At 32.7% G+C, this 23,204-nt stretch overlaps 2 protein-coding genes and 1 long non-coding RNA gene across 3 annotated transcripts; 2 read left to right on the top strand and 1 right to left on the bottom strand.

The window, feature by feature from the left end:
• The first annotated feature begins 6,337 nt into the window (after positions 1–6,337).
• Positions 6,338–13,402, top strand: LOC107851576 (oligopeptide transporter 2). The gene is made up of 7 exons (XM_016696639.2): positions 6,338–6,942; positions 7,541–7,940; positions 8,263–8,360; positions 8,884–9,450; positions 10,150–10,408; positions 11,576–11,758; positions 12,334–13,402. The coding sequence occupies exons 1-7, from the start codon at positions 6,866–6,868 to the stop codon at positions 12,940–12,942; spliced, it is 2,193 nt and encodes a 730-aa protein (XP_016552125.1). The 5' UTR covers positions 6,338–6,865; the 3' UTR covers positions 12,943–13,402.
• Positions 13,403–16,692: 3,290 nt separating this feature from the next.
• On the top strand, positions 16,693–17,844 carry LOC124889724 (zinc finger BED domain-containing protein RICESLEEPER 2-like). The gene is made up of 3 exons (XM_047401702.1): positions 16,693–16,908; positions 16,979–17,723; positions 17,813–17,844. The coding sequence occupies exons 1-3, from the start codon at positions 16,693–16,695 to the stop codon at positions 17,842–17,844; spliced, it is 993 nt and encodes a 330-aa protein (XP_047257658.1).
• A 101-nt stretch (positions 17,845–17,945) lies between these two features.
• LOC124889365 lies at positions 17,946–22,950 on the bottom strand. The gene is made up of 2 exons (XR_007048312.1): positions 22,339–22,950; positions 17,946–18,175 (listed from the first exon to the last, which is right to left on the bottom strand). It is a non-coding gene; the product is annotated as an uncharacterized LOC124889365 (long non-coding RNA).
• Between the last annotated feature and the right edge of the window lie 254 nt (positions 22,951–23,204).

Below are 23,204 nucleotides of genomic sequence, written 5' to 3'. Positions count from 1 at the left end.
AACTGAAAAGCCAAAATTGCTATTGTTACTGCATTCAAAATTGCTCCTTACCCCCAACCGTCAACATGTTAACATGTATATTTAGAAGAAATAGACAGAATGAAGATTGAATAAGAATTAAAAAGCTAAAGTCGACTAAAAATAAATTTTTCATTAAATGAAAAATAAAATACATTAGGTATAGATCCGATATAAAAAAATTAAAATACATACGTAAAAGAAAAACACATTCTAATTATTACTATCATTATCATTAATGCCAGCCGACCAATCAACTCACAGCAGCAGGGCCCTCATCAGCCTCTGCATCTTTCTGATCATCCTTGCTCTCACGACAACCAACTCCCCTACATGTCATTAACTTGCCTTTGAAGTTACTGCATTGTGTTGTGCAGAATAGAAATGTCTCAAATAGGATCAGACATATCTAGAACACACATGAATTGATAAAAAATGTAGAGTAAAGAAAAGAGTTCAAATGTAATACAACGTATACTATCAATTGGTAGATTTACACAAGAAAAAAACTTACCTCAACGAGAAAGGAATATGTTCTTTGAAGAAAAGTGGTTGAAGATGTCATACGAAAATAAAAAATGCAAGAAATAAATAAAGTGGAGTACAATGAAGATTAAAGAGGGACCTATTTATAGAGGATTGAATCTGAATGTGTTAGGTCAAAAGACACGACTGTTCAGATCCATTGTATTGATTACATTCAAACTGGTGACATTTTGTTTTATGTGAAAAGTCTTGAATTTTTCTTTTACATTAATACTTCTCACCTTTTCAAAATGGTTTGAGACTTGATAACAACCGTTATTATTGAGCTGTTGCAACAGATCGTCTATCTGTCACAATAGATTTACCATTTATTGCAATAGATGGTCTGTATATGCAACAAATGGTCTGTTAAAATAGATTTATCATCTGTTGCAACAGATGGTTTGTATGTGCAACAGATGAGACATATGTTGCAGTATATGTATTATCTGTTGCGATACATGAACCATCTATTGGAGGAGATGTTCTAATTTCTTCTAACAGCTGATTCATCAGTTGTAACAGATGGAGAATTTGATTCATCACCTATTTTGAATGTTTAGATAAAAAGTCATGACTCTTCACCTCTTTTTTAATAGTCATCACATACGTGCAGATGAATAAACACTGTCTAACATGTCTTGATGGGATAGGAAGAATAAGATGTGTGCAGATGAATGGATCCACTTTCATGCATGAGAGTTATGTATTATTGATCAGGCTACCGTGACAGACACACATAAAGTACAATGATTTTGTGAATATAATTTTTTACCGATTAGACATTGATCCTTAAAATAAGATCCTATATTGTAAAGTTTAGTTTGATAGGTGCGAACTAATAAGGCCGAAGGATTTCAAGATGGTGGTGTCGATACCCTATTGCAATTTAATGACAATTTATGCTCATGTTTTTGTGTTAAGTTTTGGGAAGAGTTCAAGTTTTTAACGGCAGTGTAAATATTCAATAGTGATTGGCTCGATTTTAATGGTGCAATGGACTTCTTGAAAGGCCTCCGAAGCCTCGCACTGCAGCAAACAATGATGGAACCAATAAAAATTCTCCTATTCCAAATTTATATAAATGGGTTGCTCGAGGAGAATATTATATATCAGAAGGTGCTTGGAGAATACCTGTGCGGGAAAGGGGAGGTGGAGAAGACCATATATCATCTCAGACCCTGTTTAAGAGAAAACACATGAAAGTAAGTAAGGAACTTCTAGCGAATATGACCAATGAAATTGACATGAGAAATGAATAAACTGAATGAGCTTCAAATGTGAAAGTGTATCCAAATATAAAAATCTGTCAGTCATTGAAGAAAAAGAAGAATGGTCAAGAGGACTGGAGCTGGTCACTTTACTAGAGACTGCAACTAGAGAGCGTTGCCTCAATGAAGACTCACAAAGTATAGGACCAGAACTTTAAGGAAGCAGCTTCACGAGTACAGGAGATTGGTAAGATTTTCAGTCAAGAATAAAACCTGAACCAACAACTCCAGAAGTAAAAATAAGGGAAGCCAAGACGTCAATTTCTAAAGTCTAACTTGCATGCCATGCCTTCTATTTATGGCTATGATTAGGTCAATGGCAATAGAAATAAAAAGGTCTGAAGTTGGGCAGAAATCCCATGCCTTGTTGTTTCCACTGCCTTTGACCTGACCAGAGCCATAAACAGGAGGCTTGGGATGCAAGTTTAACTTGAGAAATTGCCACCTTGGCTTGATCCCTTATTTTTAATTCAGGAGTAGTTGGTTCAGGTTTTAATTCTGACCAAAAATCTTACCACCTTCCGTGCTCGCGAAGCTGATTTCTTAGAGTTCTAGTACTGCATTTTGTGGGTCTTCATTCAGGCCATGCTAGCTAGTTGCAGTCCCCAAATAAAGTGCACAGCTTCAGTCCACTTGAACATTTTTCTTTTTCAAGAACGACTGATGGATTTTCATTTTTGGATACACTTTTAGATTCGCAACTCATTAAGTTTTTTTATTTTTCATGTCAATTTCATCAGCCAGTTTCGCTACACTTTCCTTCCTACCCTTTGTTTCTTCTTTAATAAGGTTTGAGTTGATATATGGTATTCTCCACCTCCCCCTTCCCGCACAGGTATTCTTATAATTACCTTCTGCTGTATAATAGTCTTCTCGAGCAACCCATCCATATAAATTTGGACCAGAGCAATAACTATATTCATTTTCATTCTTGTTTACAGTAGTGCGAGGCTTCGGAGGCCTTTCAAGAGTCCATTGAACCCTTAAAGTCAGTGCAATCACTATTTGAATGTTTACACTGCCACTAAAAACCTTAACCCTTCTCCAAACTTGACACATAAACATTAGCAAAATCTTCATTAAATCGTAATAGGGTATCGATGCCACCTACTTGGTCCCTCAGCCTTACCAGTTTAAACCTACCAATCTTAACTATAAAATGCCATATCTTGTTTGAAGGATTAACGCCTAATAGGTAAAGAACCAACATTCATAAAATCATTGTACTGGATGTGTGTTTTTATGATAGGTTGATCAGTTATACATACCTCCTACATATGAAGTGGTTCCATCTGTAAGCAGCTTATTCCTCCGAACCCATCTTTACTCTAGCCTTTAATGCTGGTTGAGCAAAAGTTGATCTAATTTCACTTCCTTTTATCTGCAAACAAGAGAAACACATTTGATGACAAACAAGAGAAGAACAAAAAGAACATTACAAAAGGATAACACAAAATTGAATGAATCAACAGATGACTAATCTGTTGCAACAGATTCCCCATCTGTTCAACTTAGAGAAATAAAGAGTATCTCAAAAAACAATATTTCTCATTGATTAGAAAAGTTTTATTTGCTTATTTATTTTGTAACAAATCACTGTTTATTGTGCTTATAAAAGCTAGTAAATAGAAAAAGACCCGCATGTGAGAAATGAACCTAAAAGCAAAAGAGATGATAGAATAATCAACCTGCAATGTATATAAGGTACTAGTTTAGAGTACGGGCTCTGCTCGTGTATCTCACTTCAATGAATTCAATTTTATAATATTATAAAAGAAAATATGTCTTGATTAAAAATAAATTGATGATTTTATTAAATATGAAAAATACTTAAATAGAAAATTAATATATTCATACAAAATTATTAAAAATATTTTAACCTAAATTAAGAAAAACTAAAATGACTATAGAACGACAAAAAATGCTTAAAAAAATTTCTCGATACGACATATGGAGCAATTCATATGTCTTTAGAAGTGTTAGAGGGCAACAAATTAATATCTTTACTATTATAAGAAAAACTAATATGCTATGGAAAGAATTTAAACAAAGAAACACCAAAGTCTATCAACAAAATATTTCAACATGAACTATATGATACAACAAACAAACAGTGCATAAAATACCTGTCGAAAAGGAGAAAAATAATAACTGAATCAATTGAAATTACTATAATAATAGTGCTATATGATATTACTTTAAAAAATTTAGCACTACACATTATCGAAATATATAACAAATATATTTATACACTATCAAATACATGTGAAAGGAATAAAATTTGCAGTAGTTGGAAAGAGAAATACAACTCCTGTAAAAAGTAGATGAAAAGGAAAAGAGAGAAACCTTCGATTTTTCCTGCTACTTCATTCGGTAGCAACATGCGTGTTTCATATATTATTCAACTGAAAGAGAAACATGAGAAATTATCAAAAGAAAAAATTCCTTGTCAATTATGTATAATACATATATAATATTTAAATTTTATTAACTAAATGGAATGAAGAAGAAAAAAAGATGATAATAAGAGATGCAAGAAGAAAACTTTAATAAATCATCAATCAAAATATCAAATATCAAAATAAGAAGAAAGATAGAAGCACAACAATTTATAGACATATCAAAATAAGAAGAAAACGTAAAAGCATAATAATTTATAGACATTCTTTATTTATATAAGGTAAAATTTTAATTAATTTCAAAATATTAAATTTTATAATTTCTTACCTACCTCATTTTAATTAATTTGAAAGTCCTAAATATTAGGATAATTATTATACTTTCTCATATTTGCTTCTTAATTTTTTTTTATTTCCATTTATAACTTTTTTCTTATTTTGGTTATTAAATTTATTCCTTTCCTTGTATAGCTTTTTACGTAAATAGCTGTTAGGACTCTTTTTTCCCACTAAAAATTTAGCAAATTTAATTCTCTTAGGTACATGACCCCCCCCCCCCCCCCCCAAACCTACGGATTCCTCTAATTTTGGCACTTTTAGTTTTTCTTTGTTCTATAAATATTATTTTAATAAAATAATAGGAATCCTTTATTATATAAGGTAAATTTTAACTGATTTAAAAATATTAAATAATGTGATTTCTTACCATGATAAAAAAGAACTCTAATTAACTTTAAAATACTAAATATTAGAATAACAATTTAATATTTTAATAATTTAAGAAAAAAGGTAAAAAGACGATTTTATCTAAAGTAAAGACATTTAATGAAGGGTAAAAAGTTCAAATCACTTTTTTTAAGGGTCTTCGTACTTTTAATATATTATATATATATATATATATATATATATAGATTATAAATTATAGATATAGATATAAATATTTAGTGCTTTGTTACAATACCAACTGAATTTTTGTGATGAGTACCAATTTTATATTTTTCACTTCATGTATTTGATCCCCATTTAGGCATCTTTTTGAGGATGTCTCAATTTTGGTGAGAATTCCTTTCACAATTTTCACACATTATTTTTGTTGTATTTACTGTTTTTTTTAAAGAATGTTTTGACATATTTTCTATAGTATCTTGTCATGATTCTTCACTTTATATTATTTTTTTCAATATGTTCGGAAGATCTATCGAAAATTCTCTAACTACCTCCAAAAATAGGAGTAAGGAACACCCTACCATCCCCACATTATTTCATGTCCATGAGCAAATCATTGTAATCTCCAAATAAAGTGAATAATTAGTGCATATCAATGTTCATTTTTTTTTTAACCTTCTATAGTAGTTGTATCTCCTTAAATTTTTTATTCATTTACCAATATAATGTGTCAGTACTCGTGCAGTTTTCATTTTATGCCCAAAAATCTCAGTTTTTTAACTTTTTGTTTTTTGGGTTTCAAATCTCATGTCTTTCTGTAATTCTTTTTCTAGAATTGGGTCCACCCATGATGATGAGGAAGTCTAGTGTCCCATCTTGCGCTTTAATTAAGTACTTTTTCCTTTTTGTTTCTTTGTTTGGTTTAATTCTTTCAAACTTCTCCATAGTCACACATTTAGATCGAAATTCCACTTTTGTCAACTTAAAATTTTGTTAAACCAAATAAAATGTCTATATTAAAACAGGTAGCAGTAGAGGACATAGCATATAATCAATAGAGTTAACTGTTCCCCTTCCCCATAATATCAACACAAAGTATAGATATGTTTCTAAAATTATTTTACAAAAATAATTAATTTGTACATTTATTTCAAATGTGTAATAGGTATGCCCTTAAAAATTCAAACAGAAGATAAATTTTAAATCCGTGTCTTCTTAATAATGGCCTATCCATTAGAAATTATAAATTGTTGTCCTTGTATCTAGCCAGTAATTTCAATAATCTACATATATATATTGTGCTTGTTTTCATTTGTCTCTGGCCATTAAATTCAATAATATACATAAATTGTGCATGTTTTCATTTGTCTCTAGCCACTAGTTTCAATGGTATACATAAATTGAGCCTGTTTTTATTTGTTTATATAGGTTGTATTTGACCATGAACTTTTTTAATCTCAAATTCCCAATAATTTTTTCCTATTTTTTCTCTCTTTCATGTACATGAACCATGATTTTCGTTTAAAATAATGGTTTGTCTTTCCGTTTATTCTACCTATATAACGGACAATCACAATTAAATTCACGTGAAAACTGATCAATGTTTCCCCCCCTCGCCTCCCTGGCCCCTCACGAAGGGAACACTTACAAAGAAAAAGAATAAAAACATTGCAACGAAAAAAGAAGAAGAACGTTGTAGAGGATTCAAAATCTTTGTAAAAAGTTGCTTTTGTGACGAAAAAATCACTCAGCTTTGATAAGGGGTTATACGTGAGGGTGTCACAAAAATAGAAAAGTTTTCCAAAAAAATTGTGTCAATAGAAAAAAGAAAATACTAGAAAATTTGTCAACATAGAAAATAGAACAATTAGAATCATTCAAATCCAGAAAAGCTTCCCAACACAAGGGAAATTTTCATCTCCTTTGTAATTAGAATTTCCTCTTTTCTTATGCTTTAGTTAACATCATTTGATTGTCACCGAGGGCATGGAAATCGAGAAAAATGTTGAGGAATCTGAAAAAAAATTTCCGGAAGAGGAAGAGTCTCCGATCGAACAAGTCAGGTTTGTATTGAAATGTCTAACTATCTCATTTAAAACGTTAATCTATTCCATTTCATGTGAAATAAATTACCTTTTTTATATTTGCTTGCAATTTATAGGCTTTGACATAATTATATAGTCATGCAAACATCACAACTTTCAATAGTTTTTTATCCCTACAAATATCATGACATGTTGAAAGTCGCAAATTTTAAAATTTTCATTTTTCATTTCTTATTTTCCACGCCAAATCAAATAGTTTCACATAGAAATGGAATAGGTAGAGAACTTATTTCTTGTTTGTCAAACTTTCAAAATTTGTATATTCCGAAAAACTTTTTTTGTTTTGTTAGAATTGCTTTTTAAGAAAATATTTTTGGAGAGTAATAATTTATGTTTAACTAATCAATTTGAAAAACAATTTTGTCAATATCAGAAAACTGCTAGGAAAAGATTATTTTAGCTTTTGAACACCGTTTTTAATTACTGCTACTTAAACACTTCCAGTTTTCTGAAATAAACACTTATGATCAAGACCTTGGCCAGAAAAACTTATGTTAATCAAATTACTTATATCTTTATAATTCTATTTACTTAATTATATTATGTCTCGACACAGGCTGACAGTGTCAAACGAAGATGATCCAACACTTCCAGTATGGACATTTCGAATGTGGTTCCTGGGATTCCTATCATGTGCAATTCTGGCATTTCTCAACACTTTCTTCAGTTATCGAACACAACCATTAAGCATAACTATGATAACTGTCCAAGTTGCTGCATTGCCAGTGGGGAAATTCATGGCTAAAGTGTTGCCAACGAGGAAATTTAAGATTGGAACATGGGAGTTTTCATTCAATCCAGGACCGTTTAATATGAAAGAGCATGTTCTGATTTCGATGTTTGCTAACTGCGGTGCTGGGACAGCTTATGCTGTTTCAATTGTGACTATTATTAAGGCTTTCTATATGAGGAACATCTCATTTGCTGCTGGTTGGATTCTTGTTATTACCACTCAGGTAAATTTTCATCCTTAGTTCCATCAAAATAATATGTTAAAGTAATTCTTGTGTCCTGTACATGCATTATACTTTTCTTAAAAATTTTTGCATGATTAATACGTTGTTGTATGTGGGGTCTCGAACTATGCATATATACATTCCATCATAATCATTTTGATATTGATGATTTGTTTATTCACAAATATAACAAAATTATCCTCCAAATAAATTAAATTATGCATCTAACACACTGTTGCTTTAAGTTTAGAGGTGGGAATTTTGAATTTATAGCCATATATCAAAGTGACTATTTGTTAATATGGTATCTTTTGAACATCAGGTTCTGGGATATGGATGGGCAGGAATAATGAAGAAGTATGTGGTATACCCTGCAGAAATGTGGTGGCCTGGTAATATGGTTCTAGTCTCTCTTTTCAGGTAATTTTTCCAATTTCCAATTTTATTTTATTTTTAATCCGGCGTTCGATATCACTTTGATATTTTATTTAATTGAATTTCTATCTTGAGTTATACCTTTTAAAAGTGGAACCACTCCCTATCAGAATATTTTTCATTCTTAAGGAACAAATCTAAGAATCACCTTCTCATTTTGTCAACATTTATAATTCATCTCACTGCACCAAAAAAGATACTGTATTTAGCAGCAGTTAAAATTAATGACAACAACTCAATTACAGCTAAACTATGTTTTCAGAGGCAATTATTATTAGTGGCAATTACATTTTAGCTCTCTTAGTAAAATCCCTTTAAAACTTATGACAACATTGGATCCAATGACTATTAACTAATGTTAGTAAAAATGCTTTATTAGCATTCTTTGTATAAGTGCATACTTATTGCAGCTAAAAGTCTTTATTGTTGTAGTGTCCGTCTCGATCGTATATATGCAACATAATTACCATGCAATTGTTTTAATTAATTGCTCATGAATTTTGAACAGGGCACTCCATGAAAAAAATTCAGAGGGCAAACGCAAAAGAGGAAAGTTCTTCGTAGTAGTACTAGCATGCAGTTTCATTTGGTACATTGTGCCTGGATTTCTTTTCTCAACTCTATCAAACCTCTCATTGCTTTGCTTATTCTACCCAAAATCAGTACTAGCTCAACAACTTGGTTCGGGAATGAAAGGCCTTGGAATTTTATCCTTCACATTTGATTGGTCAACTGTAGCATCATATCTTGGTAGCCCATTAGTGTGCCCATTATTTGCAATTATTAATGTTGTAGTGGGCTATATTGCTGTGGTTTATGTGGCGACTCCAATCTCCTATTGGGGATTTGATTTTTACAATGCAAAGAAATTTCCCATATTCTCTTCACATTTGTTTGATGATAAGGGGCAAAAATATGAGATTAACTCAATTGTTAATAGCAAGTTTGAGTTGGATGAAGTTGCTTATGCTAAACATGGAAAGATTAATATTACCACTTTTTTTGCTCTTACTTATGGATTGAATTTTGCTGCTGTTGTGGCTACTCTCACTCAAGTTGGCCTCTTCAATGGAAAGTAAGTCCTCTTTTTACATAGCATGTTCGATCAAGCTGTACGTTGAAAAGTCCAAAGTGTTTATTTTAAAAAGATTCAAGGTGTTTAACAAGTTTTTAGAGGTGAAAATAAGTGACTTTTGATAGTAAAAGAAGTTAGTTTTTCAAAGTAAGAAAAAAGTAACTCACACTTTTAAAAACTTGGCAAGCATTAACCAAAAAAATGAAATAAGCTATGAATTTCGTCGCTAACCAGTGACAGATTTTGTTGTTTAAATATAAAATTTGTCCGTTACTAATTCTTATTATTTTTAATAAACACAAATTGCTATTTCAATTGACAAAATATTTTTCGAATTGGGTAGTTAAACACAAATGGATTACTTTCAAATGTACTTAAAAAAAGCATTTTTGACAACAATACTTTTCAAAATAAGCGAATTTTAAAAGTTTGGTTAAACTTGCTATTAATTTCCTTAGGTTTCTTGCCTTTTTCCCTTTTAATCTCCAATTACTCAACCAATAAATCAGAACACCAAAAACACAAACAAACAAAAATCTTTACAAGGCGAAGCTAACAAATATAAATAAAATTTAAGTTCTATATACTAACGATATAAATAATGTTTACACAATCGAATGACTTCTATTTAATTAATTATGCAATTAGTAGATGTTAATTTGTATTATAGAAACTTTGTTGATGAGTTTGATTGAACAGGGAAATAATTGAGAGATTTCGATCTTCAAACAAATCAGGAAAGTCTGAAGATATCCACACGAAACTTATGAAGAAATATCCAGAAATTCCTGGCTGGTGGTTTCATGGCATGCTTGTACTTTCATTGGCTTTATCACTTGTACTTTGCATTGTGTGGGTGGATGAAATTCAACTTCCATGGTGGGGACTTCTTATGGCTGCTACCATGGCCTGGCTTTTCACCCTCCCTATCAGTATCATTACCGCCACAACTAACATGGTAAGTAATAATTACATTGTCATTATATATTATTGTGTTAACTGGCCAAAGGTCTACAGAAAACATATTCTCAATCTTCACTAGGTCGGGTAAGGCTAAATACACTCCACACTCCACACTCCTCAAATCCTACTTATAAAGACTATATCGAATATATTATTGTTGTTGTTGTTCTGTATTGTCTAAACAATGGGTGCGTCAATATAAACGAAAATATGTTGCATGGAAATTGTTTAATTTCCTAGAAAATACGTAGTTTTCTTATTTTCTAATATTTGATAAATATGTAGAAAATACTCAAAGGCGGCTCTACCTAGTAAAGAAAAAGGCAATCGCCTAAGGCCTCCAAATTTAAGGGGCCTCATTTTTTTTTTTAGCAATAATAAATTATATGTTTTTATTAAAAAATTATTAAATATTATTTATAGCAAAAATAAATTTCTTATATAAAAGTAAGGAATTATTAGAAGAATTTTGATGTATTTAAAGTATGTCTCAATAAAGATTAAATGCATTAGTTATATTAACGACAAAAATTATTAAAAGAATCGACTATAATATTTATAACTTTGCATCTCAAAATTTAAAATATAAACTTTATCAAAAAAAATATTTTTTATAAAAATTTAAGATCTACATTTGATTTTTGCCTTAGGCGATCAATGTGATTGAGCCGCCCTGAAAATACTATTCCAAATATATGTGTATATAATCTAGAGAAACAATGTTTGAGTTGGCATGGGATGGTGGGGGTGGGGTAAGTTGTGTCGAAGGATGAGGACCGCTTATGAAAACTTGTCCTCCGGCTCTATTTTTACTGGGAAGTCACTTTTTATATTTTTAAAGAACTTGCTTTCTAGAACAATTTTTTTTTTTAAAAATTTGACCGACCAGACACACTCTACATAATTTAAATTTTGTGCAGTAATAATGTATGTACATTTTCCACTATCAGGTTAGGTTTCCCTATAATTACATGTAACCTTTATAAAATAGTGACCTAAAAAATAGAAGTTAATATTTAACTTTTCATTACCGATTAAATTGAACTGATGGTGTGGAAGTTTATTCAGTACTGCTAGTAATAGAATGTAATTAAATACTAACTAAAATTAATTTGAATATTTTTGACTAAACAATTTTCTTTTTTTTTGCTTTTGATGGCAGTCACCAGGACTAAACGTGATCACAGAATATATTATTGGTCTGATAATTCCAGGGAAACCAATAGCCAATGTTTGTTTTAAAACATATGGGTATATAAGTATGTCACAGGCAGTTACCTTTCTTGCTGATTTCAAGCTTGGCCATTATATGAAGATTCCTCCAAGATCTATGTTCATTGTTCAGGTACTAATTTATAGTGCATTGTTCTCGTAGGTGCTTGTACTTCAATTTTTGTTACTCGTTACGTTATATTCTGTGCTTTACTTGGTTATTGTTCCTGCTCTTTGTCTTTTGAATGCTATGTTATGTTACGTCCTCTTTAATTTTGTATTTTTCTTTTTAACTGCTTTGATGTATGTTACTCAAGTTATGGATTTTTTGGAAACAATCTCTCTTCTTCCACGAGGTAGGATTAAGGTCTACGTACATGTAAACTCACATGTAAGATTATACTGCGCATGTTGTTGTTGTAGTAGTAGTAGCATGAAAATTTGTGTTATAATTCAAGCATAATGTATGTATAATCCCTGCATAACTTTGTCCACAAACTAATTATTTTCTTATAATCAGCAGCAACAAAGAAAATTCCTGCAACTCTTGTTGCTGCTCACAATAAGAAAACATGAATTAACAGTGAACAACTTTTGTCGTTAAACAACAAAAATCTATCGATAATCCTATTAACGATTGACTATTGAGCAACAAATTTCGTAGTTAAATATAACTTGAGCTGACAATTTTTTTGTTCTTTGAAACAGCTTCTTGGAACCCTCATTGCTGGAACAATAAACATGGGTGTAGCATGGTGGCTACTTACAAACATTACTAACGTATGCCAAGACCAATTACTACCAGAAAATAGTCCATGGACATGTCCCGGAACTCGTGTCTTCTTCGATGCATCGGTGATTTGGGGTTTAGTAGGACCTAAAAGAATGTTTGGTTCACTTGGAAATTATTCTGGACAAAATTGGTTCTTTCTTGGTGGTTTAATTGCACCACTTATAGTATGGTTGCTACACAAAGCATTCCCAAAACAAAGTTGGATTAAATTGATTAACATTCCAGTACTTCTAGGTGCAACAGCTGGTATGCCTCCAGCAACGACATTGAACTTCAATAGTTGGATCTGCTTTGGTTTAGTATTCAATTTATTCGTTTTCAGATACAAAAAGAATTGGTGGCAAAACTATAATTATGTTTTGTCAGCTGGATTGGATGCTGGCTTGGCATTTATGGGAGTGTTCATATATTTTGTCCTTGGTAAAGTTAAATTTGAGTGGTGGGGTACTGGTGGAGAACATTGTGCTTTGGCTTCTTGTCCTACTGCTAAGGGCATACAGTTTAAAGGATGCCCCGTACATTGATTTCACTACGACGATCGTGCTCGTGTTGGACTTGGTCATGCTTTTTCAGACGATCAAGCAATATATAGTTGTTGTTGATTGTAGGAGGTTAATAATTTGTGTTGATTTTACTTTAATGTTCGTGCTCGTCTTCATTGAAGATTTCGTTGTACAGGCTCATGGGCGCCAACATCATTGAAGATTTTGTTGTTGTTACTATTTGTATGTTTACATAATTATTTTGTTAGAAAGATTACCCTTAATTAACTCTTTTAATTTCGTTGTAGATTCTTAAGTGACCTTAACTTGTGTAAATACTAAGGTAAAGGGTCAACTTAATCCCCACACAATGTAATTCTTTTTTTTTTTTTTTTTTTTTTTTTAATTTTTTGATATATTTTAGTTTGATGTATGACTTGATCATTCAATTAATAATATATTGTTTACATCTTTTAGATGTATACAATATTGGTTCTTTTTTCTTTCTTTGTTGTTTTTGTATATTTTTCCTTTTCTTGTTGTACATTTCATGTTTATATTAATTTATGTGACATAATTTGCATATTGTGAATAAATATGAATAATCTTTAAAGTTGCAATGGATTAGCTCAATTCAGTATATTATAAATGGGCGACAATATAGGATCCACACAACTGATCCACCACTAAGGAATCATCTACAGGGTAGCAATATCAATAGACCCATCAAAACTCACGAATCATATCAAGACTCAATGTCGAATAAGTAAACATGTAGTAGAAAGTAGAACCACAGTCAAACACTACGAAGACAGATCAAAGGTGTACTGAATCATACCTGTGGCTATTGTACCCGAAGCTTTTGCCTCGTGTCCATTCTATGGAACCTTATAATGAGACATATCATATCCTAGAGCAACCGATGAATCATCCCTCAGTCTAAGTTGTGGGCAATTCCTTCTATAGTTTTCGAGACATCTACACAAGAAACAATCCAAAGAAGTAAGAGCCCGCTTAGACAGGCATGAAGGACCTAAACGACCACCATGATCTAACCCTCTCCAAGCATAATCAAGAGGATCTTAGCTTCTAACATACATATCGGTATCATCATCAAATCTACCGAGCCTTTGTCCCACAAGCCTCTCATGTCTTTACACAAACTCCTCTTGAAACTTTCAAGCAAACTGAACCCATGAAAGAGGTAGTGACCCAACTGGTCTACTCTTTACAAAAGTCATCTACCATTTTTTTGGCTGGTCCAAAGACTAAAAAGTAGTACAATCTACTCTATTAGAATATACCAAGCCCAATATGTGCAACCTCTCACAACAATCGAGCAAGAATATATAAGTATCAAGCCTAGGATCTCCCCTAGGGCTGTGCAAAAACCGAACCGATAAAAATACTATTGGGTTATCGGTATCGGGTTATTGGGTTATTGGTTTTATAAAAAATTTTATTAGTTAATCGGTTTGGTTCCGATTTTGATCTATTGGGTTATCGGTTTAACCGGTAACCCAATAAGAATACTGTAAAATTACTATGCTACCCCTGTTTAATATTTTTTTTTGGTTTAATTTGTCATTTTATTAATAATAAAACTTAATGGCCCAACCCATTATTCAATAAAATAAAAATCTGTTTAGCAATCCATTTACTCTACCCGGCCCAACCCAAAATAACATATATGATAAGTTGAAAGAGTAGGTTTCTAAATCCAGAAGTTTCCAAATCCACATCTCATCTCCACCGCCTCTTACTTTTCTACTCCCCTTTTTGTTGTTGTAGCTGGTCTATCTTACAGCTTCTCCCTCTTGTTGACCTGCTTCTTTCATCTTACTAAGGTACTGACTGAGATCCCCTTGATTATTTACTCTTTGATTCACTTTTTTGGCAAAATGTTGATGCTTTCCTCTCCATTGAGAGGATGCCGTCCCAGAACCGATCGTGAATTTCTTGTGCTGTTTTGATAAGAACTGTGATTACTATGAATGAACCCAATTTATGTATGTTTTTGAGAAAACGATCTATGATGGTTGGAGTCTTGTCAATTTGGCAGGTTCAAACTATTTCGTGGCCATGAATGATCCCTTTTTGATGGCCATGAGTTTGTATGATGGGACTGTGGTGTCCTCTTATTTGTGCCGTGGGGTTATAAATAACATCACAATGTCAATGGCAAAGTTCAAGCTAGTGGTTGTCTCTTTATCTGCTGTGCTTGGTCACCACAGATTCCTGTCAGATTAGTAAATGGTTTAAATATGTCCTTGATGAACCAGAGTATAGTTTTGGTCGACGGAATCAGTTGTTCAAATTGTTTGTATGGTTGAAGCACCCACTGTATCCTTGTTCCAAGGGTGATAAAGAATTTAAGTGTTGAAGCTATTAGACTCTTTAATCCTCGATAATGGTTCTTTGGTACATTTTGAATGAAATAATACTTATTTATAACACCACTTAGCAAGAAGAAGCCAACATTAAGAAAAAAATAATGTTTACTTTTGTAATGTTTTTCCACCAGCCTCTTTTCTTGAAGTATCTTTCTGTTATTAATTTTTTTTCTTGCATTTTGTTTATGCCTAAAATTCTTAGTAAAGAATTTGACATGGTTCAAAATAAGGAAAGAGATCTCTTCATTTTTGTTTACTTTGAAAGTATTTCATGATTTGTTGTCTAATTATTGTCTAAATTCTATTTTACAGTGACATATACTGATATACATGGATGAAAATACTACAACTGATGAGACAGTGATCCTAGGCGATGAAAGCACTAATTCAAATATTGCGCGTCAAACACATTCTGTTCAGACGACGGTAAAAAAAGAAAGAAAAGGTCTCGTGCATGGAATCATTTTGGATCATTTGTTGATGAAGAAGGAAATAAGAAATCAAGGTGTAAGCATTGTGGTCAAGATTATTTTGCTGATTCAAATAAAAATGGTACCACGACAATGCTTACTCATTTGTTAACATGTTCAAAGATGCCTCGAAATCAAACTGTTGACAAAAATCAAACCGAAATAGGCTTTCAATCTGTTCAGGGGGTGTTGCGGGTGATGTTGCTGTTGTTTCGTGGAAATTTGAGCAAGAACAATGTAGGGGAGCTTTATGTCGCATGGTTATTGTGGATGAACTCCCCTTCAGGTTTGTTGAGAAAGAAGGTTTTAGAAACTTTATGAAAGTAGCGCAACCTCATTTTAAGATTCCTTCTCGTAACACTGTGACACGTGACTGTTTTAAACTGTTTGATGAAGAGAAACAAAAGTTGAAGAGGTCTTTTAGAGACGCCCAACAAAGAGTCTGTCTTACCACTGATACTTGGATCTCTTTGCAGCGAATTAATTATAAATGCATCACTGCACATTGGATCGACAGTAAATGGATTATGCACAAGAGGATAATTAACTTTTGTCCAATTACTAGTCACAGAGGTGAAGACATGGCTAATGAGATTAGTAAGTGTTTACATGATTGGGGCATCAATAAAATTTTTACCATCACAGTTGATAATGCTAGTTCAAACGACGTGACTGTGAAAGAGTTAGCTAAGATATTCACTAAACGGGGAACCAATTTCATGAATAGAGAACACTTTCATGTAAGATGTATGGCTCACATTATTAATCTCATTGTCCAAGATAGTTTGAAAGTGATTGGAGTGTCCATTGAAAAGGTTAGAAAAGCAGTGAAATACATAAGGCAGTCCCCTGCAAGGTGTAAGAGGTTCCAAGAATGTTGTGAAGATGTTGATATCAATAGTAAAAAATCGTTATGTTTGGATGTTTCTATGAGGTGGAACTCCACATATTTGATATTGAATAGGGCAGTTGAGTGTGAAAATGGGTTGATGAGTTATGTTTATTGTGACATTGGCTTATCACATTACCTTCAGTTTGTTAAAGATGAAGAGAGAACTGTTGTCGGTGCATTTTCGAGTGATGACTGGGACTATGTGAAGAAAATTGCCAATTTTCTTCAAATTTTTTATGATCTAACGAAAGAAGTATCTAGATCACTTCACATCAAATTTACACTTTCTTAAAATTTGTGAGGTTTCTTATTATTTGAAGCAGTTGATATCGAGTGACGATGATGGTGATGATCTTTTGGGTAAAATTACATCGAATATGAAAGAAAAGTTTGATAAGTATTGGGGTAGTCCAAAGAAAATGAATAAGATGATTTTTATTTCATGTGTTCTGGATCCTCGGCACAAGTTTGTTTCAGTTGGTTTTGCTCTTCAAATGATGTTTGGGAAAGAAGAAGGACTAATTTTAGAGAGCGAGGTGAAAGACTACATGAATTTGATGTATGGTGAGTATGTAAAGGACTTTTCAAAAGATAAAGATAGTCAACATTATTCATCTTCATCTAGCTCTTTATTTGAAAATTCTAGTTCACTGCCTTCGATTTTAGGTAGTACTATTCAATCGATAGGGTTTTTAGGGTCATTCATGGATGATCTAATGAAACATAAAGCTAGAAATATAACAACGGTTAAAACAGAATTGCAAAAGTATCTTAATGAAGCAAATGAAGGTGAAACCAAGAACTTCAACGTCTTGTCTTGGTGGAAAATACATTCATCCAGATTTCCTATTCTTGCTGAGATGGCTCGGAATGTGTTATCTATTCCCATTTCAAGCGTGGCATCCAAGTGTGCATTTAGTACCGGTGGACGTATCTTTGATTCATTTAGGAGTTCATTAACTCCTAAATTGGTACAAATTCTAGTGTGCCTTCAAGATTGGATTCGGAGTGAATCACAACCTGTTAGTATTGAGGAAGATATAGATGTTCTCGAAAAGCTTGAACAAGGTAAAAATATTCTAATTGTATTAGTTTTATATTATTATTGTAAACGGTTGTTAACATTTTTTTGACTGATTAATATAAATTCTTTGTAGAATTGGCTAATACTAGCATTCTTGATGATTGACATGGAGTTGAAATTCTTCTTTTTTGCACTTGAATTTGGGCATCTGGTAAGCCACCTATCCTAGCTTTAATTTATTTTAAATCATGTATTTTCTTTGTATCTGCAAGAACTGTAACCTCTAGAATTGAGAATGAACTTGCATATGTGCTCTGTAAGAATCTTACACAACAAAAGAGATGAACACTAGATCAGCTCTGAAATCACAGAAACACTTTCACCATCGACGTGATGCAAGGGACTTGATGAGAGGCCCAAATGCCTGATCCATAGCTTTTTTCCGTAGGTGTGCAAACTCTATGCCAGACTCCTCTTTTGGAACATACACTGTTTTCTGAATTTTTTCAAATGGACGAATTCATTAGCAAATACACAACATTGATTTAATTTGATTTATCACAAACAAATAAGTCTTGCATTGAAACTTCAAATGTTCATAAACGGGGTAACATATGTATCACAATTGAGGTCATCATAAATCAGTGAAAAGGGCTATATAGATATATGCTCTAATTAAAATATTTTTATCAAGTAAAACATGTGTTTCTAACAATATATCTTGTCCATCATCGGCTTCACAATTAAGGGGAAAAACAACACTGAAAAATATTACTAAGAATTACTGTCATAATGAAAGTCAATATACCATCAAACATACAGCTATAGATTCCAATGAGATGAGGATAATAAACCAGTAGCTTCCAGGTTTTAATTTTATTTGGGTGGCTGGTTGGAGACACATGTTGAAGCTATTGCGTTGATTAGTAACATCACAAAGATAAAGCACCAATGTGCATCAATCCAGAGGCAAAGAACAAATATTATAGCTTTAATCTGTGCATCAATCTCAAGCTTTGATTGTTGCTATGTTTTTATCTTTTTGATTCCTCGTTAAGATATTTTACTTTGAATTGTTATGTGAATTGTTGTAGGTGTCTGAGTTTTGGTAAGATGTGAATATTTTCAAAAGCTTGAAGCGTTTGAAGAGTTTTGGACTTTTGGGAAGATCTGGATATATTGAAAAGATTGAAGAAATAGGATTCGTTTTTTTTTTTTCAACTAACATTAAGTTTGAAGATTTTTGTAAACTAAAACTCTTTATGTATTTTTTTTTGGTTGTTACTATTTCTATTTTATAAGTATTTTTCTTATTGGTTAAACCGAAAACCAAACCGTTAAGAATCAATAACCGATAAACCGATAACAAATATCTTATTGGTTGGTTATTGGGTTTGCATATTTAAAAATCGAAAATCGATAAACCAAACCGATAACACACAAAACCGAACCGAACCGATCGATGCCCACCCCTAATCTCCACCGAACCAATGAGGATCTGTCCTTATAAACTCTACATACCTAGTTTGTTCTTTCATGGACATAAGGGTAGGTCACTAAATGTGGAGCAATCCTTGGTAATATCTCATCAACTCTAGGAGAATTAATATTAGTTGTTGGTATTTATCGTGAATTTCTTACCATATTGGATTTTCTTTAGGTACCATAATTGAGTTTCCATTTAGGAAAAGGAAATCCTAAATTCTTCATATTTGTCTAATCCTTATTCTTGTAGGAAAAATGCTATCGATTTAATAAATAGAGGCTCCTTTCTTTTAGTTTAGCATCATCCACAATGTAGTCTTAGGGGTTTGAGAGTGTTGTTTGGGGGGGAGACTTTGTAAGACAGAAGTGTTGCAGTATCACTTGTGTGAACCTCTTTTTATTCTGAGTGAGTTGTGTGAGGTTGCCTCTCTTGACAGTTTGTATTCTCTTTTATATAGTGGATTGCTCATCTCCTTTTGTAGATGTAGGTCGATTGATCGAACCACATTAAGTTCTTTTATCTCTTTTGGTGTATTTCTCATTTATCTGCTTATTCATGGTCTTTTGAGATTTTCTTTGCTATCTTCCGTATGATACCTGATTATTTTGGTCCTACCAAGTGGTATCATATAGCAAGGTTAAAATTGGGTGTTCATCTTGGCAGATTCAGTTCTAACCGCAACTTATTAGATGATAATAAAGATTTTGGTTTGAGAAATTTTATCAGAACACTCTGTGTAGAGACAAAATTAAATGGATGAGATTTTTCAGATGGAGATTGAACTTGATGAAGACTACGTGAAGAAAGTGGAACAAATTTATTTTGTCAGAAATTCAGGCCAAAGGAGAGAATTGTTGGTATTTGTCCTGACTTTCTTACCATAATTGATTCCTTTAGGTACCATAATTGAGTTTTCCTTTCGAAAAAGAAAAACCTAAATTCTCCATATTTGGCTAATCTTTATTCTTGTAGGAAAAGATTATAGACTCTATAAATAGAGGCTCCTTTCTTCTAGTTTAGCAGTATCCACAATGTAGTTCTAGGGGTTTAAAAGTGTTATTTGGGGAGAACACTTTGTAAGACACAAGTGTTGCGGTATCACTTGTGTGAACCTCTTTTTATTCCGAGTGAATTATATGGGGTTGTCTCTCTTGACAGTTTGTACTCTCTTTTATTTAGTGGATTACTCATCTCCTTTTGTGGATGTAGGTTAATTGATCGAACCACGTTAAATTTTTGTGTCTCTTTTGGTGTATTTCTTGTTTATCTTTTTATTCATGGTCTTTCAAGGTTTGTTTTGCTAGCTTCTGCATGACACTTGATTATTTTGGTCATAAAAGTAGCCACATATGTATCTGCTGTCTGAAGCCCCGAAGTAGAATGCTAAATCAAAATAGAAGTCACCTTCTGAAGGAAGCCCAACACTCGAACCAAGTAATCATCAACCATAGGTATAGTCACAAATGGTGTTTACACTGACCTCAACCCCTCTAACTCAATAGAACCATCATTATCAACTCTAGAACCTAAGGAGGCAATCCAAACTAGACCTTCAGATGATCCGAATACTCCAATCCAATCTCTGCCTTGACCTCTGCCCCTGTCGTGCACCAAAGGTATGGGCTCTGAATTTCTAGCTAATAAAGAATGCATTCTCACCATGTTTGAGAGAGTGAATAAGAGATTTTGAGTTATACAAAGTTATGAGCACATGAAATAGAATGAAGAAATGGATTTCTCCTAAAGTCATATAGTTTCTCAAAGATAGATAATGGACGTCTCCGCACTGATCTACAAGACTCTACTAGACTCAACTTGTATTAATGAGACCAATGAAACTGATACTTATACCAATTTACCACGACCCAAAATAGATAAACGATGACACTTATCATACCCTCTGGACAAGTAAATCTATCCCAACCCAAACTCAATAATCAGATATAACGTAAGCAAAAGAAAATAAGAAAGATAAATCCATAATAATTAAGGATGAATTACCAACTCAATGCCACATCTTTTTTTAATAACCCCCATAGCTATGCAGTTGTGGAGGCAGTTTGCTACTTGTGCAGGTATACAAATAGAAGGAAGGCAACTTCAACAAATAATTCACGAGTGGTGGAATAAAGAAGTAAACTCTAAATTGCAACAGTGTACAGAGCTATACCAGCATTTGTGATTTGGGAGTTATGGAAAAGAAGAAATAAAAGAAAACATGGTGGCGATGTTACTCTAATCATGATGGTGCAACACATTCAAACCCACATACATCAGATGCTGAGGATCATATACCCATGGCTGAATATACAGTCTTTGGATTGGCAAGAATTATTTAACTTTTTGGGGACATATAAGGCAAGACTGCATCACAATATGGTAAGGTGAGGATTACCATCTTCTGGGAATATCAAGTATAACACAGACGGAGCAAGTAAAGGAAATCCTGGAGTAAGTGTATATGATTTTTGTTTGAGAGACCATAAAGGGGATCTGATTTTTGCTAAGGCTGAGAATAGTGGAATTTGTACAAACATTGTTGCAGAAGACAATGCAATTCTACAAGCTTTAAGGTACTGTTCTAGCAATTTTCTATCAGGAGTAATTATAGAATCAGATTCTTTGATATTGATAAAAGTAATAAAGGAAGTCTGGCAAGTACCCTGGGAAATAGTGGAAATTGTTGAATAAATAAAAAAAGGAAGGCTAGGGATTATTTTTCAACACATCTTTTGGGAAGGAAATTGTAATGAACCAATGTCCCACATTGGAAAAAAAGAGAAATGCTAAGGGTTTTATATGCTAAATGGGTTTTCCACCTATTAGATTAATTTTTTGGGTTGGGCTCTCCCGTTTGGTTTATAACAAAAATCAATTTGCAGATTACTTGGCTAATATAGCCATACATATAAAGGGGTTATTGGAGTTTAATGCTTTTACAAACATACCACCTGAAGGGAGAAGGATTTTAAACATAGATAAATTTCAGATACCAGAAATCAGAACAAGTACAAGAAAAATTAAACCACAAGCATGAGATTAATGAGCACATAGAGTTGGTGCAGTAAGTAATATAACAAGTCCATGTACTGATGCAACTAGAAAAAGTAATAAAAGATGGATTTCAAATATATCGCAAAAATGGAAAAGGAAAGGAGGAATATTGTTCTCACAGATGGGAGAATTGCTATTTCCGGAATGCTGCCTCCTCCATTTCACTGGAGATAGTTAATCCTCAAACATTTATCAAGATTAAGAGGATCAAAAACATGAAAATGCAGTGATTCTCTTTGTGTGAGAAGGATGACCACAACAATAATCAAATCAAGCTTGTTGATAACCCACAAGGAAAGAAAAAGAAATCTGTTTTACAGTTGGGATTAAACGGATTTGCTTTTGGAAAGTGTACTGCAGAAGCCAAATTCATTTTCTACAATTTGTACTTCTTTTCTTTTGTTGTTTTTTTCTTTTGTTTATTGGGCCTATGGCCAGAATAATTTTGTTTTTGCTTTATTAATTTTAATAAAAGGCTGAACAGCCACCAAAAAGTTATTATAAAAAAAAGATACATCCTGGGTCTTGTCTCTAGTACAAGTCTCTAATACAAAATGATATCATTAAGCCAAACTATCTTAAATGCGAGTAAGCATAAGATAAATAGAGAGAGATTGAGTAAGCTTTGAAGTCTGTCAGTCACTACCTCGACCTCTGCAACTCCAACGCAATTTATGATATGCTATTCAAACCGATACTTGCATGGGGTCCAAGAAAATATGAAAAAAAGAAAAAACAAGGGTGAGTACGAAACACGTGTACTCAACAAGCATCGTTAATAACTGTCCATAATTCAAAGTGATGGCTAGAACCACCACCCAAGGTTCCCCAACAATTTAAGCCAGTAAATACATTATGTTATCCTATCAGGGTAACCCAACACTACATTCATAGGATTATCAATATACAGGGTGGTTTTATTCATATATCTTTTGCAGGGCTGATCTTTCATCTGTGTCCCTGCTACAAGAATCCTTTCATAAAT

This window comes from Capsicum annuum, chromosome 12 (genome assembly GCF_002878395.1).
Source record: "Capsicum annuum cultivar UCD-10X-F1 chromosome 12, UCD10Xv1.1, whole genome shotgun sequence".
Taxonomy (NCBI): Eukaryota; Viridiplantae; Streptophyta; class Magnoliopsida; order Solanales; family Solanaceae; genus Capsicum; species Capsicum annuum.
The sequence above is the reverse complement of the archived record's forward strand: the minus strand, read 5'-3'. Positions and strand labels throughout refer to the sequence as shown.